Here is a 14,423-nt window from a genome sequence, read left to right on the forward strand (position 1 = left end):
TAATTCAACTGATGAATGCTTATTCGTAATCTTCTGTTCGTCCCTTTATTAGTAATGCTTTTCTGTCATGTACACGGTAGTGTTGGGGGGGAAAAAAGGACAGAAATGCATTATTATTACTTGACATTTCCTTGGTACAAGCTGTCATCTTGTACCACACATTTTATTTCAAGTACATCCGAATGTATTTATTATTATCTCCAGTGTGTTCTCTAGTCTGCTTGGCTATTGCAGGAATAAGAAAGTTTCCGAGAGAGGAAATCCTGCTAATGCCATCATATGAAATAGGTTAATTCAACTTCAGTTGGCGAGGGGGGCGGGGATATCACAAATCGCTTTTCAAGTCATGATGGGAACTAAACCAAAGTCTTCACAACTAAAGGGAACATGCTGCATCATCATTTTGACTTTGAAGGATCTTTAAAGGTTGTTTTAGTGAAGATTACCTGATTAAGGGGGGAACGAATTTTCAGTATTCTCTTCGTGTCTAATAAGAGTATAACAATAAAGGTGAGGCAAGATGTAGATGCTCCCCCAGGATCAATTTATTCCACGATCTGCTGAAAATGTCACTTGACTACTAAAGATGCTTCTTGAGTTATGGAGGATGGGTTATGGATATAGTAAATGGAGGATGACTTTTCTAAAGGCTTTCTGAGCAAGGCTAGGTCAGCCGTCGTTAAGGGGAATGCGATAGGGTTATCTTAATGAACTTGAGAAAACCCCTTTAGTGTCTTGGAGATAATTCTCAGTAAACTCAAAACTGCTTACGAGATCTATGCATCTCATCCCAGTATTAGGTAACTAAGAAAACGAGTTTCTTACGAATCTACTATTTTATCTGTTTTCGAGGAAAATTTCGAGTTTTTAGGAAGGATGCTAACACTTGTAACTGGTTAGTTCATCTTCAGCTGACAAGCCATGTAAATTTCTCAATCTTAGATGGAATTCAAGCAAATAAAATGGCAATTTAATTTTTTAAATTTAAAATGAAGGAGCTGGGGATCTAAATGAATGTAACTATTGATGTTGCATTTATTGTCATAAATAACTTACTTAATCCATATTATTATTATTATTATTATTATTATTATGGATTAAGTAAGTTATGTAATTCATCTTGTTGTGTGTGTGCGTGCGCACACATGTAGAGGGAGGTGATGTGCACACCACCATCGACAACAATGTTTTATTACCAATGCTTGAAATCTTTTTTTGACATTGATAATTATCAATTGCAAATGCGAAACAAAGGTAGTTGATAATTTCGTATATCTTCATAAATGAATAATATAATTATTTGAAACACGAACTATTTTTGTTTACTTCCAGCTGTCATTTGTGTTCTTACGCGAGTTCTTTTCCTTTTGGCAGGATAACAAAATTCAGTTGGTTCGATGATGCCCTTCTGTAATTCCGTCTAGAATGTAAAGAACCTTTTTATATAAGAATTTTTCAAATGAAAGCGAGTTAGCGCGTCTTATGAGGGGAATAAGCAATTTTTTACCCCGCAAGATAGCCAATGCGGTTGAAAAATAGACCCAATTGAGAGGAATATCAGACTACACAGATTAATGACACTGCTATCTTATAACGATCTGTCATAACTTGGCTTCCATGAAGCCAAGTTATGACAGATCATTCAACTTAATAAGTTAAGGGCAAGATCTTATCTTCCCCTTATAATTCCCATCTTAACTTATTAAGATGGGAATATCGGAAACATTGATCTGGGAGAGGGAGAGATGAGGAACATTGATTAGGGATAGTGAATAAGAACGTAGAGCCCGTAGCTCAGCTGTCATCAACAATGACCTCTGGTTGAAAAGATTCCGGTTCGAATCTCGAGGTGAGTTAGCTGGTCTCATATGGAAATAGGAGGATTTTTTCACTCGGAGACTCGGGTTTATTCATGATTAATTACTCTACCATCATTTTTCATGCCCTTAATTATAGAATTCCCATACAGCACAATATCTTTTTTTACTCCTTGTAAACCTCACATCCTTTATGATGTGACTCACTGACGCTTGTTTGGTTCCTGTTCTTCTCTCACATTCTCTTGAACATCGCTCAGTAATCTATGTGTATGTGTTTCCGAACTTTCATTCCTTCTCTTTATCACGCCTTTCCCCTTCTTCCGCACTTTTATAGTATCCTCTCATTATCTCTCTTTCTAATAATCTTTCATTCCCTCGATTTCCTGTCACTTCCACTCTTTCCCTTGCTCTTACATTAACCTGACTCTGTATCTCTCTTCGACCCATTCTTGTTTTTGTCACATCAACTAAACTATTCTCAAGAGTTCCAATATTCCTCTTCATTGTCCTCAATTTAGCTCTCATTCATTCCTCTTCCTTTCTGACTTCATCCACTTCTCAGACATTGTAGAACCAGAAATAAAAGATAGGCTATTTTCACAGGACCGTAGATCCGCAGCAACTTGAGTTTGACATTTAGCATTATCAATATTAGACGGGTGGATAACTGGAGCAACACTCCGGTCCAGCCTAGTCAGTGGAATTGAGACTAGAACTAGTTGGATGTTGAGTGAGGCGGTTTCTTTCTTGCCTTTATAAGCATCGAACTCCTTCCAAACGCCTTTTAGTGGCACTTCTAACTGAGGTTTCTGAATAGCTAACTAATCATTACTCAAACTAGGGATAACAGGCGCTTCAGATACCGAAGAGCTACTATCGTCACATGAAAAACAAGCAAGTGATATGGGAAGCTATCCAAAATGATATCAGACTATTTTGATGCATTATATCAGAAGATATATCATCTGTTGCCATAATCTGTGATAATGGAGGTAACTCTATCAATTGCTGTATCATCTCCAGAATGCGATCCTTCCACCACTACAGAAAACTCGACATTAAAAATTATGTCGGAGACACACCACTGTTTATAAATAATGAGGAAGGGAAACCTGAGTTAACGGAGAGTCGGGTGATGAAAACTGTATTCTTCCTTCTGTTGTGATTGTCACTCCCCCTCATAAATATCCTGAGGCACGCCTGTTGTGATCAGGTCTTTGGATCCTATCTTCAACCCTTTATAGATTTATTAACTTGGTGGCGAGGAAATCTTTCCCTAGGCCTTCCTCTTTTACGTCTTTCTAACGGTGGCAACTCTGCACCAAGTTGATTTTGTTGTATTGTAGTAAATGAACTTTTATATGTTAAGATTTTCATCATTTGTTTCTGGAAATTGTGATTGTACTTTTAATTTACCAGTTTTAATGTAGCCATAAGCATAAATAAATAAATAAAGTAAGAGGCAATGTCTGTGCACCTAGACAAGGATCCACCTGAAGATGAGAGCCTGGTTCCACCTGAAGATGAGAGACGGGTGTTGATCAGTCATTTGATCATGAGTCAGTTGATCATGTTATTTGTAACTTGATGTGAAGAACTAGCAACAGGTGATATGAGAAGTTCCTCAAATGATACCATGGCACCTGATTTGATAACCTGTTCTGAGTCCTGAGGAGTATAACTGGGAGTGGATGAGTCAGGCAAAGCTTGAAACTTGTAGTCCGCTGAATTGCTTCTTCCTTTATAATATCCGAGTCACTCCGTTCTTCACCTGTGATGTCTTCTAAGCCTTTCACCCTCAGAGATTTAGATGCTTTCAGGAGTGTAGGAAGCTGTTCCTGTGAAATCTTCATCTCTCCACTGAACATGAAGTCAACAATTGTTTTCATAGCAGTGTATTTCATGTCGTTAAGAATAACAGTAAAATAATTACAATAATATTCTATAAATAAGCTCTGAAAGAGAGGACTACATGCAAATAGCACCATTTTGTGAGCCTTTAAACTCAACCATCACATGTTAATGTCACATCTGCCAGGAATGCATTTGAAAGTAACTGATAAAAGACGGCTAATATATTGGCCTGATAATTGTTCCACTTAAAACAAAATTTCAGTGGATTATTATTAAACACTAATCTCATTACAAACTAGTCAACTTACCCAAACAGCTGTAAATATTCAATATCTAACACATATATTTATAAATCATAACTGAAGTACTTTTACATAATCAGACAAGCATATTAAATAATTATTACCTCAGTAATATATACACGATCAGCCTTATTAAAATTGATTTCCTATAGAGGTGACATATTTTTCAACAATATGTAATGAAGAAAATTAGGCTAAACTTACACGAGCAATATTGAACAAACAAAATACCTAACACAAAAATTTACATGCGTGTCTTTCAAAGAAACATCTGAGTATTATATACTTACAATCAACAATTTTCATTTTAAAAAGACTATACTAAATACCAGTCAACACCTACTACACGCGCTATCACCACAAAAGCAGTTAGGCTTAGCAACAACGCAATCACAGTATCAAAATTAGGCTTAACAACCACGATTCCGTATTCACAAAAGATGATAACAAATACTAAATACAAGCCAATTATACCCAATAAAAATACACCACTAAAATATAAACACTTAACTTCAAAACATCTAACTAAGAATTCCACACTAATAGGTGCTTCCGCGAACCATAACTGAAATGAATTTTCCCTTCGAAAATTTTCTTTGCTTCTAAAAAATACGGATGCATTTATAATATCCTCAATATTAATTTCCATCAATTCTTTCATTCAAATTATTTTAGAAAAGAAATGACAACTTTATCTCGCATACTTCCCCCCCCACACACACACACATACCATGCTAGGATTGATAGTGCAACACTTACTGTACATGCGAACCATCAAAGAATAAATATTTTATACCCTTAAACTCTTTTTAATGTTAGCGACTGTTGAAACAGATATGAGGATAATGGAATTGTTTTATAAAAATAAATAAAATAAAATAAATAAATAATAAAGAGCAGAAACTGCACTATCAGGTAAACTCGTAGAAGTTATCTTGTATGAGTAGCGTGGGAAAGTCGGTTAAAGAATGCAACTTTAGTTTATAAAGCTTGTAAGTTTTAGTTTGCTAAAGCGAAGGAGATTTCTCTCCATCTCTACTTATCAGCATTATAACATTAGAAGGAGTTTAAAAGTGGTCTACTGAACTGCGTGCAATGCTGTATCTTATTTTTCCTGGTTTGAGTGCCACACTTAACGGTCAAGAAAAATGTTTCCATACATGAAATACAGAGGGGAAGAAATAGAGAGAGATGTTTATGGAAGAAACATGTCTATCAAGTAGCCTACTAAAGAAATATGAGAGATGAAAGGGAAGAAAAAAGCTTCTAGAGGAGTCCCAGTTTTTTTCTTCCCCTTCAGCTTTTACCTTGGGCACGATTTAATGTGAAGGATATACAGCACTTTTTTTGTAGTTGAACATTTTTTCATCGTTTTACTTTTTCTGAGCGGAACCCATCAGTGTGTGTTAGTTCAGGTTTCATACTGCATAAAACCAAATCAAATTTCCAGAGATTTTTTTGTTTTTTTGTTTAAATTTGTTTTGTTTTTGTTTTGTTTAAATTCGGATTGTTCATTCTTACTGTTTCGGACTTGCAAAAATTCCATTGTGATTGTCCTTAAAATGCACACATCCGAACATGTTTTTGTAACTGTTTATAATTTATGTTCTAGTTTAAAATGTAATTTATGTTCCATCCATTTCTATGGAACATAGAAATCGATGTAACATCTTAATTTCTAAGGTTCCTTATATAAACATTAGCTTAGAAATTAACATGCCTATTTTAGCTTGTAAATAAACAATTTTTAAAAAACTGTTTTTGGTGAAATAGATTCTCTGGAGTTGCAGTCTTGGTTTAAATCATATTTAATCATATACCAGAAACTTACATATTTAATTATGTAAATTTCTGGGATATTTTTCTGAAAATGATAGCTCATTTGAAATTAGACCGACGTAGAAGGATTTTTCCTTCTACGTCGGTCTAATTTTCTACGTTTGGATAAATTAATTTTTCTACGTTTTGGTTTATCCAAATCAAGAAGATTTGGATAAACCAAACCAAATCAAACATAGTGACTGCAAAGTAACTCAAGGCAGAAGTGATATATATTAATTTAAATAAAATTGTAATTCTATAATAATCAAGAAAAATCCACTTCATAATTTCTCTGGCATCCTCCTCCTCCTCTAGTATTCTTTAAAACAGTCTGTCATTTTTTTAAAAATTATATTTTGTTTATCTTTTAAGATATTATCTTTAGCTTAACTGGAAAGCATTGACATTTATAAAAGTGTTTTAAGATGTGTATGCGGTGTAAAGGAAGATTACGTAATGGGATTCATATTTTTAATTAGTATGGATTGTAGAGTCAGCTAACGCTATGAAGTAAGTGTAATATGTTTGTCTATTGCGTGTATCCTTTAGTTAGTTGGTCATTGGCGAGAAGAACTCAAGTATCCGGAAGCAAAAACTAACCTCCGGATAAACTTACCATTATATGAGTAAGCCAGTCAAAGAACTCGCATCTGAAGGCTTGACATAAACATTATTTACAATCAATAATTTATAGAAGGATATCAAAAGAATGCAGACAGATTACAAATAGAGTTTATTATTAGAATAAAATTGCAAGAAGGAAGTTAATTTCAGAGGAGGTCACTCTGAAGGATAATAGACAGATTTTCCAGATGGATTGTGGTTGGTAGTTTTATCATAGTCGATACGATAAAAGTTTTCTGACTAAAATATGCAAATGATAAAAGGAACAAAAAAACGAACTTGACATTACAGTTATCCTTGAATGATACAATGGTTGTGTGGCTTTTTGTTTTACGGGTAACACTTTCATTCCTCCAAAGGAATAGGTAAGGCCGTTTGTCCTTTTGAAGAATGGGAGCAGCCAGTCGTGGATACATCCTTAGCCAATTTGTGTCAGTTAGCCCATGACTGTCAATGATTTTAATAGGCATCTGGAGAGGAAAGTACGGTAGATGCAGCCATCTACCGTGATCTCCAAATCCGAACACTATATATTATTGTTTGAAATGGTGTATGGTCTACGATCCATTTTCCTCATTTTTCCTATCGAAAACTCGGGTTTTCGATAGGGAAAAAAAATCGATCTCTAGTCTGTTTGTAAAGCCAGAGATCGACCAACTCGGAAACAGGTCGAAGAAATAATTCCTTTAGTCGGCTTAAAACTGTCGTTTTTCCGCGACCTAGTGCTATAGATGCCAATGCTATTTCCAGGGTCACAAAGACATATTTTAAATCTTGGTCTGATTAATTATTTTATCAACTTAAAAAAACAATTGCATGATTACGAATATATGGTTTTGCGCCTAGTGATTAAACAACAAAGTATTTCAGTAATATTGAATTTCTTTCTCACAGATGAAATTTTTTTCTTGTGGCTAAGAAATGAAATTCATTTCACATAACGTTGCCTTATTTTAGACCACACACAATGAATGTAATTAGTCACGATAAAGCAATCTAGTGCTTTTCATTTCAATAGGATAAATAGGATAAAGCTATTCATTTCATTATTCATTCGTGAGTCTAAATACGTAACTTCTTTTTTTCTAGGTGGCGCTCATATACAAAGATCCCAGCATCGGAAATGACATTAATATCGCTGTAGCGAAGCTAATTGTTATGGACGAAGAACAGGTATGTATAACTATTAAATATTATTGGAAAATAATTTATCTCCACGAATACTTCAGATGCTTGTAAACTAGTTAATGAAATCGAGTTTTCGCTTTTATAATTAAAGTAGCAAGAAACATTATCTGATATTAGTGTTATATAATATACGCTCAGGGAAAAATACTGATAGGGTCAGATGAATATTTTCGTAATAAATTTCTATTGTTCAGAACTTGCTATGCAACTTTTTGTCATTATTAGATAATTATAGCTCTCTCACAGAGAGAGAGAGCACTACTTAAAATGAAGGGAGGATACGTTATTTCCTTTACATGCGTTCAACACACTTGTGCAAAGAGCGATTTATTGCAGACGATTATTTTACAAAATAATTCTTTATGGGAAATCAAATGTGTACCTTTTGTACCATATTTGTTTATATTAAAACAAACCTATGATTTGAAGAGAATTTTAGCTTTGCATAGGTTATTACGTTTTAATTGAAGTGCATGCATTTCCTTTTAAAAACCTGTTCTTAAAGTGTAGAAATACAACGTTTTAACAAAATAATAAGCATTGATACTATGGAACTGCGTTATGTGCAAGGCTCATATTCAATCTGTTTCTCTTACCATACGTATGCAAGCTTAAGTGTGAACGACAAATATAAATAATGCAGCCTGATTAAATCCTAAATACGGCAACTGAAACCAAAGTAACCTAATCTAATACCACTTTATGATAAGCGGAAGAGCAACACGATTCAACTCAAATATGTCGCAAGAACAATAAATACAAAAACCACATAATGAATCAAAGGAGGACTTCTGAAAACAATAATAGAAGGTTAAGTTCTAGGAAAAAGAAGAAGCGGCATACCCTCAAAGAAGGTATACCACTTGCCTTTTCTTTGGATAATGTCTTCAGAGAGTTGAAGTCTCCAAAAGAGCATACAACAGGACCATCTGTTCGAGGACTGGTGTGGCACATCACCGAGAAGCTGAGTGATTATACAGCATTAGATGACATGCAATGAATCTATGGGTGGATGATGCCAAAATAGACTTTCTTTAACTCCAGTTTTGAGTTGAATATTATTTATTCTTTTGCTTGACAGAGGTATTCAAATCCATTATAGCCAAGTTTGAAGTTAACTCGAATTAATGAAAGTAGAGCACTTTGAAAATTCAACTCCCACATAAACATAGATTTTTTTTTCACTTTTGCATCTCCGCAACATTCTCTATTGTTTCTTAATTTATCCCTCTAGAAAGTTAATCTCTGCTCTACACAAATTACTGAAACCTTCTATAACACTAAATTCTAAATTCCAAACAGTTCAATGAGTTCTCATAAACTTTTTAAATTCAGTTATAATAAAAAATCAGTTCTGTTTAATCTCCCCCTCCTCCACTGAAAACTACTTCGAGTCTTACTTTTGACAACATAAACCTCTAGAAAAGATGAGCTTATAATATCCTAATATATATATATTTATATATATTTATAAAAATAAATTTAACTGACTAGAACCCGAGAAAGTATAACAAAAACCTTTAATACTACACGACTAGTTTCATCGGTGCTCCGACTTCTTCAGGTGAGAAATAAAAAACATAAGATATAAAAATAACAAGGTAAAAAACATGGACTTTCCAGCTTAATAAAAAGCAGAATAGTAACAGTAACAGTCATATTTGAATAAAAGCTTAATAAAAAGTAGAATAGCTTTTTATTAAGCTTTTATTCAAATATGACTGTTACTGTTACTATTCTGCTTTTTATTAAGCTGGAAAGTCCATGTTTTTTACCTTGTTATTTTTATATCTTATGTTTTTTATTTCTCACCTGAAGAAGTCGGAGCACCGATGAAACTAGTCGTGATGTATTAAAGGTTTTTGTTATACTTTCTCAGGTTCTAGTCAGTTAAATTTATTTTTATAAATGTATACTACATCCCTAGTAAATCCTAATTTCAATAATATATATATATATATAAAAAGATTTAATGACTATTACCGAGAGAAAAGATGACAAGATATATTTAAAAAAGATACTATTATAGATAAACTAGTTTACTAGTTTCGTTACATGAACATCCTCAGGTATCACAATTAAAGAAGTATATAAAAAATTACAGAAACTTAAAATTGTACTAACAGAACAAGTATAAAAAACAGTAGCGTGTTTGAAAAAAATGCGTTCCAAACAAACGAATACTACGCGCTTTTGTTCAGTACCGGCGCACACGTTGCTTCTGTTCAGTACTGGCGCACTCGCGACAGCGCGTAGTATTCGTTTGTTTGGAACTCATACTTGCATTTTTTTCAAACACGCTACTGTTTTTTATACTTGTTCTGTTAGTACAATTTTAAGTCTCTGTAATTTTTTATATACTTCTTTGATTGTGATACCTGAGGATATTCATGTAACGAAACTAGTAAACTAGTAGTATCTTTTTTAAATATATCTTGTAATCTTTTCTCTCGGTAATAGTCATTAAACCTTTTTTTTTATAATATTCCAACCGAGTAAAAATGAATTTTGAAAAAAAAAAAAAAAAAAAAAAAAAATATATATATATATATATATATATATATATATGCATGGAGGTTCATTTACTCGGTTGTTAAACATATTTTTAAAAAGAATTGAATGACATACATTGAAAGAAAAGGAAAAAGGTTTAATAGTATCACATGACTAGTTTCGGCTTTTTACAGCCTTCTTCAGGTGTTTTTTAATAAAAGAGAAGAAAAAACATTAAACATTGAAGATAAAAACTGTGAACAGTACAGGAAAGTCACTATATATATTTAACGTGAAAACGCTGTAGTTAATGTATTCAAAGCTGTTCCTTCGTTAGCCACATTTTTGGGTGAGTGCTTGCGTATAGCATCTCGTGAGCGCCAGTATGTGATCACAGCAGAATGACAGTCTGGGAGGTTATAGCTTAAATTATTATTTAAATGTACAGGGTTGAGGATGATTTCTCTTGCCTATAACATTATTCATTTATTTAGTATGGCGACTAGGAGGATTAAAAAGGAGTTTTATAGTGATTTTTCGAGAATAACCATTCAGTCTGAAAGTAGATCTAAGAAAATTGATTTCTTTACGAAGTTCATCTGGGTGGTCAAGAAGAGAGCGAGCTCTATGTCCCAAAGTAGAAATAATTCCAAGTTTCTGAGGAGGGAAATGATGGGACTGACTATGGAGATATCTATTGGTGTGTGTAGGTTTTCTGTACATCGAAAGTTTAAGTTTTTCAGAAGAACGGGTCAGTTTCACGTCCAGGAAAGGCAAGGAACCATTAGTTTCGAACTCAGCCGTGAATTGGATATTCGAGTGTTGACTATTGAGATATTCAAGGAAATCCAGGGGAGAATCACGTCCATGGCTCCAAATGAGGAAAATGTCGTTCACATATCGTTTCCAAATTCTAGGTGCTAAGGAATAGGAAGAGATAGCTTTAACATCAAAATCTTCCAGATAAATGTTGGCAAGTACAGGAGATAAAGGATTACCCATTGCTTGTAAATGGTGTCTGGAAATCTAAAGTATCCAGACTTGATGCAATGAGTAAGTAAGGCTAACATTTTTTTGGATAACTTATCTTTGAGTAGTGTCAGGACTTCGTCTGTAGGAACATTTGTGAACATGGATACTATGTCAAAGCTAGCCATGATTTCATTTCTTTAACAGTAATATCTTTAATGTATGATACAAAATCAGCAGAGTTATTAACTAAAGACGAAGACTTTCCGGAAAAACGTTTGAGGTATTTTGCGAGATGTTTTGAAAGGTTGTATGTTGGTGAATCAATGCATTCAACGATGGGACGAAGTGGAGTATTTTCCTTGTGGATCTTTGGAACTCCATATATGTGTGGAATAAGTGGATGGAGAGAGCGAAGAGAAACGCGAATGTTTCTAGACAGTTCAGAAGCTGTTTTTAATAAATCATTGGCGATTTTGAAGCTCACGAGTGGGATCTCTCTCAAGAATTGAGCAAGTGTCATTATTCACTCTGTAGTAATTCAAGCATCTTATTTTCATAATCTTCAAAGTTAAGGACAACTGTGGCATTGCCTTTATCTGCGGGAAGGATAATTATATTTCTGTTATTTTTTTAAACTCTTAAGAGCCTGTCGTTCGGACGAAGAGATGTTATTTGTGGTGGTTTTGCATTGTTGATGATAAAGGTGGATTCAATACGGAGAAGTTTAGCATCTTGTAAAGGGAGGAAGGAAGCAGCCTTTTCTATCTTGGTGAGGACTGATTCTTTTGGGATAGATTTTGGAGAAGGAATAAAATTTAAACCTTTTTTTATTTTTTTATTTAAATCATGGCTAGCTTTGACATAGTATCCTTGTTCACAAATGTTCCTACAGACGAAGGCCTGACACTACTCAAAGATAAGTTATCCAAAAAAATGTTAGCCTTACTTACTCATTGCATCAAGTCTGGATACTTTAGATTTCAAGACACCATCTACAAGCAAAATCATGGTCTAGCAATGGGTAATCCTTTATCTCCTGTACTTGCCAACATTCATCTTGAAGATTTTGAAGTTAAAGCAGTCTCTTCCTATTCCTTAGCACCTAAAATTTGGAAACGATATGTGGACGACATTTTCCTCATTTTTTTATTCGGGTGTTGACTATTGAGATGTTCAAGGAAATCCAGGAGAGAATCACGTCCATGGACATCTCAATAGTCAACACCCGAATATCCAATTCACGGCTGAGTTTGAAACTAATGGTTCTCTGCCTTTCTTGGACGTGGAACTGACCCGTTCTTCTGAAAAACTTAAAATTTCGATGTATAGAAAACCTACACACACCAATAGATATCTGCATAGTCAGTCCGATCATTTTTCTCCTCAGAAACTTTGAATTATTTCTATTTTTGGACATAGAGCTCGCTCTCTTCTTGACCACCACATGAACTTCGTAAAGAAATCAATTTTCTTAGATCTACTTTCAGACTGAATGGTTATTCTCAAAAAATTACTAAAAAATTCCATTTTAATCCTCCTAGTGGCCATACTGAATAAATGAATAATGTTAAAGACAATATATCTACACTATATATAAGCTCAGTCTCTCAAAAATTAGCCAAGGTTCTCAAAAAATATAACATTAGAACTTTATTTACTCCGCTTCCTAAGATCCGCTCTCTAGTGAGCCGTGCAAAGCCTAGCCATCACAATCTAAAATATCCCGGTGTGTATAAGATATGGTGTGACTGCGACATTCCTTACTTTGGCTAGACGGATAAGTCTGTTGAATTGCGTATGGATGAGCACAGGAGGGACATCGCTTACAAGAGAACACGTGCCAGTGCTTTATCCAGCAATGTCCTTTTTTTCAGCCGATTCTGATGATGAAAACCATAGCCATACAATCCTTTGGGGTAGATCTAACAACATTTTCCGTTGCCATAACGAATTGGATAGAAAATTTGTAGAATCTAGAGATATCCTCAACCCTGTACATTTAAATAATAATTTAAGCTATAATCTCCCAGACTGTCATTCTGCTGTGATCAAATACTGGCGCTCACGAGATGCTATACGCACGCACTCACCCAACAATGTGGCGAACGAAAGAACAGCTTTGAATACGTTAACTACAACGTTTTCACGTTAAATATATATATAGTGACTTTCCCGTACTGTTCACAGTTTTTATCTTCAATGTTTAATGTTTTTTCTTTTCTTTTATAAAAAACACCTGAAGAAGGCTGTAAAATGCCGAAACTAGATAAAAAGGTGTAATAGTATCGTGTGATACTATTACACCTTTTTCCTTTTCTCTCGGTTTATGTCATTCAATTCTTTAAAAAAAAAAAACAATATATATATATATATATATATATATTATTATTATTAAAAAGTTTTAATGACTGATTCCGAGAGATAAAGAGATGAGATGGTATATTTGAAAAGATACTACTAGTTTACTAGTTTCGTTTATTTTTAAAGAATCGATAAAAATCGCTAGATCTATAAGGATCCAGAGAGCAAAACTGGATCTTTTATCGGAACGTATTTGTGATACTAAACGTTGTCTTTCCGCTTATTTCTCTAAGAAGACCTATCATGAAACCCGTTTATCTCATTCTCTAGACGGTTCATCTTGGAACTATTTAAAAGAAAATAGCACTCTTAAAGCTTTTAAAATCCAGAATTTAAATAAAATCAACCTCATTAGAAAATTTGATTCTCTTAAATATATATATGGATAGCAAAACTTCTTACTTTGAGTCTATCTATTTAAAAAAAAAGTCTATCTATTTAAAAAAAGTCGATATTTCTCTGCTCTCGTCTAAATCTGTTAAAACATGTATTCCTTTCATTTTAATTCCTTTTACTTCTGTCTTGTAGAACGCTTTCCTCTTATACATTGAGTATTTATTAAGGAGTGTGATCTGTAGGTTTTCGGATTCAGTGTTAACTTTTTCTCCTCATCTTTCTGCCCTTGTATAGTATTTCAGTGTACTACGAGTTGTACTACAATTTCTTGCGCATGAGATTATTTAAAAATGGTGTAATTGGACTGAAATGAAGACGGCAACATTCTTTCCAAATACGACTACAGGTAGCATCATTCAACTGTTTTTTTTTTTTTTTTTTTCCCTAGGAAATTTGGAATATAGCGTTTTTCTTAGGTTGTTTAAAGCTCCGTAACAGTTTCGACAGAATTGGATTAAAATGGAGTGCGTGTAAAAGAGAAGAAAATAACATACGGCAGAGAACGCTACGGTTTTCATCATTCAATCCATTTCGATCAGTTCTTCCATTGTCTAACTTATTTAATTTTAAAACAGTGATATCTCAAAAAATG

At 33.9% G+C, this 14,423-nt stretch overlaps 1 protein-coding gene across 1 annotated transcript in view; it reads left to right on the forward strand.

The window, feature by feature from the left end:
• Positions 1-14,423, forward strand: part of LOC150109852 (A disintegrin and metalloproteinase with thrombospondin motifs 9-like) — a 605,150-nt gene that overhangs the window by 11,013 nt on the left and 579,714 nt on the right. Inside the window, exon 3 of the mRNA XM_090396355.1 lies at positions 7,511-7,594. Coding sequence (XP_090252481.1) covers positions 7,511-7,594 — 84 coding nt within the window. The remainder of the gene's footprint in view (positions 1-7,510; positions 7,595-14,423) is intronic.

Source organism: Typopeltis vanoorti, chromosome 1, assembly GCF_054136105.1.
Source record: "Typopeltis vanoorti isolate ZY-2024b chromosome 1, IOZ_Tvanoo_1.0, whole genome shotgun sequence".
In the NCBI taxonomy this organism is placed as follows: Eukaryota; Metazoa; Arthropoda; class Arachnida; order Uropygi; family Thelyphonidae; genus Typopeltis; species Typopeltis vanoorti.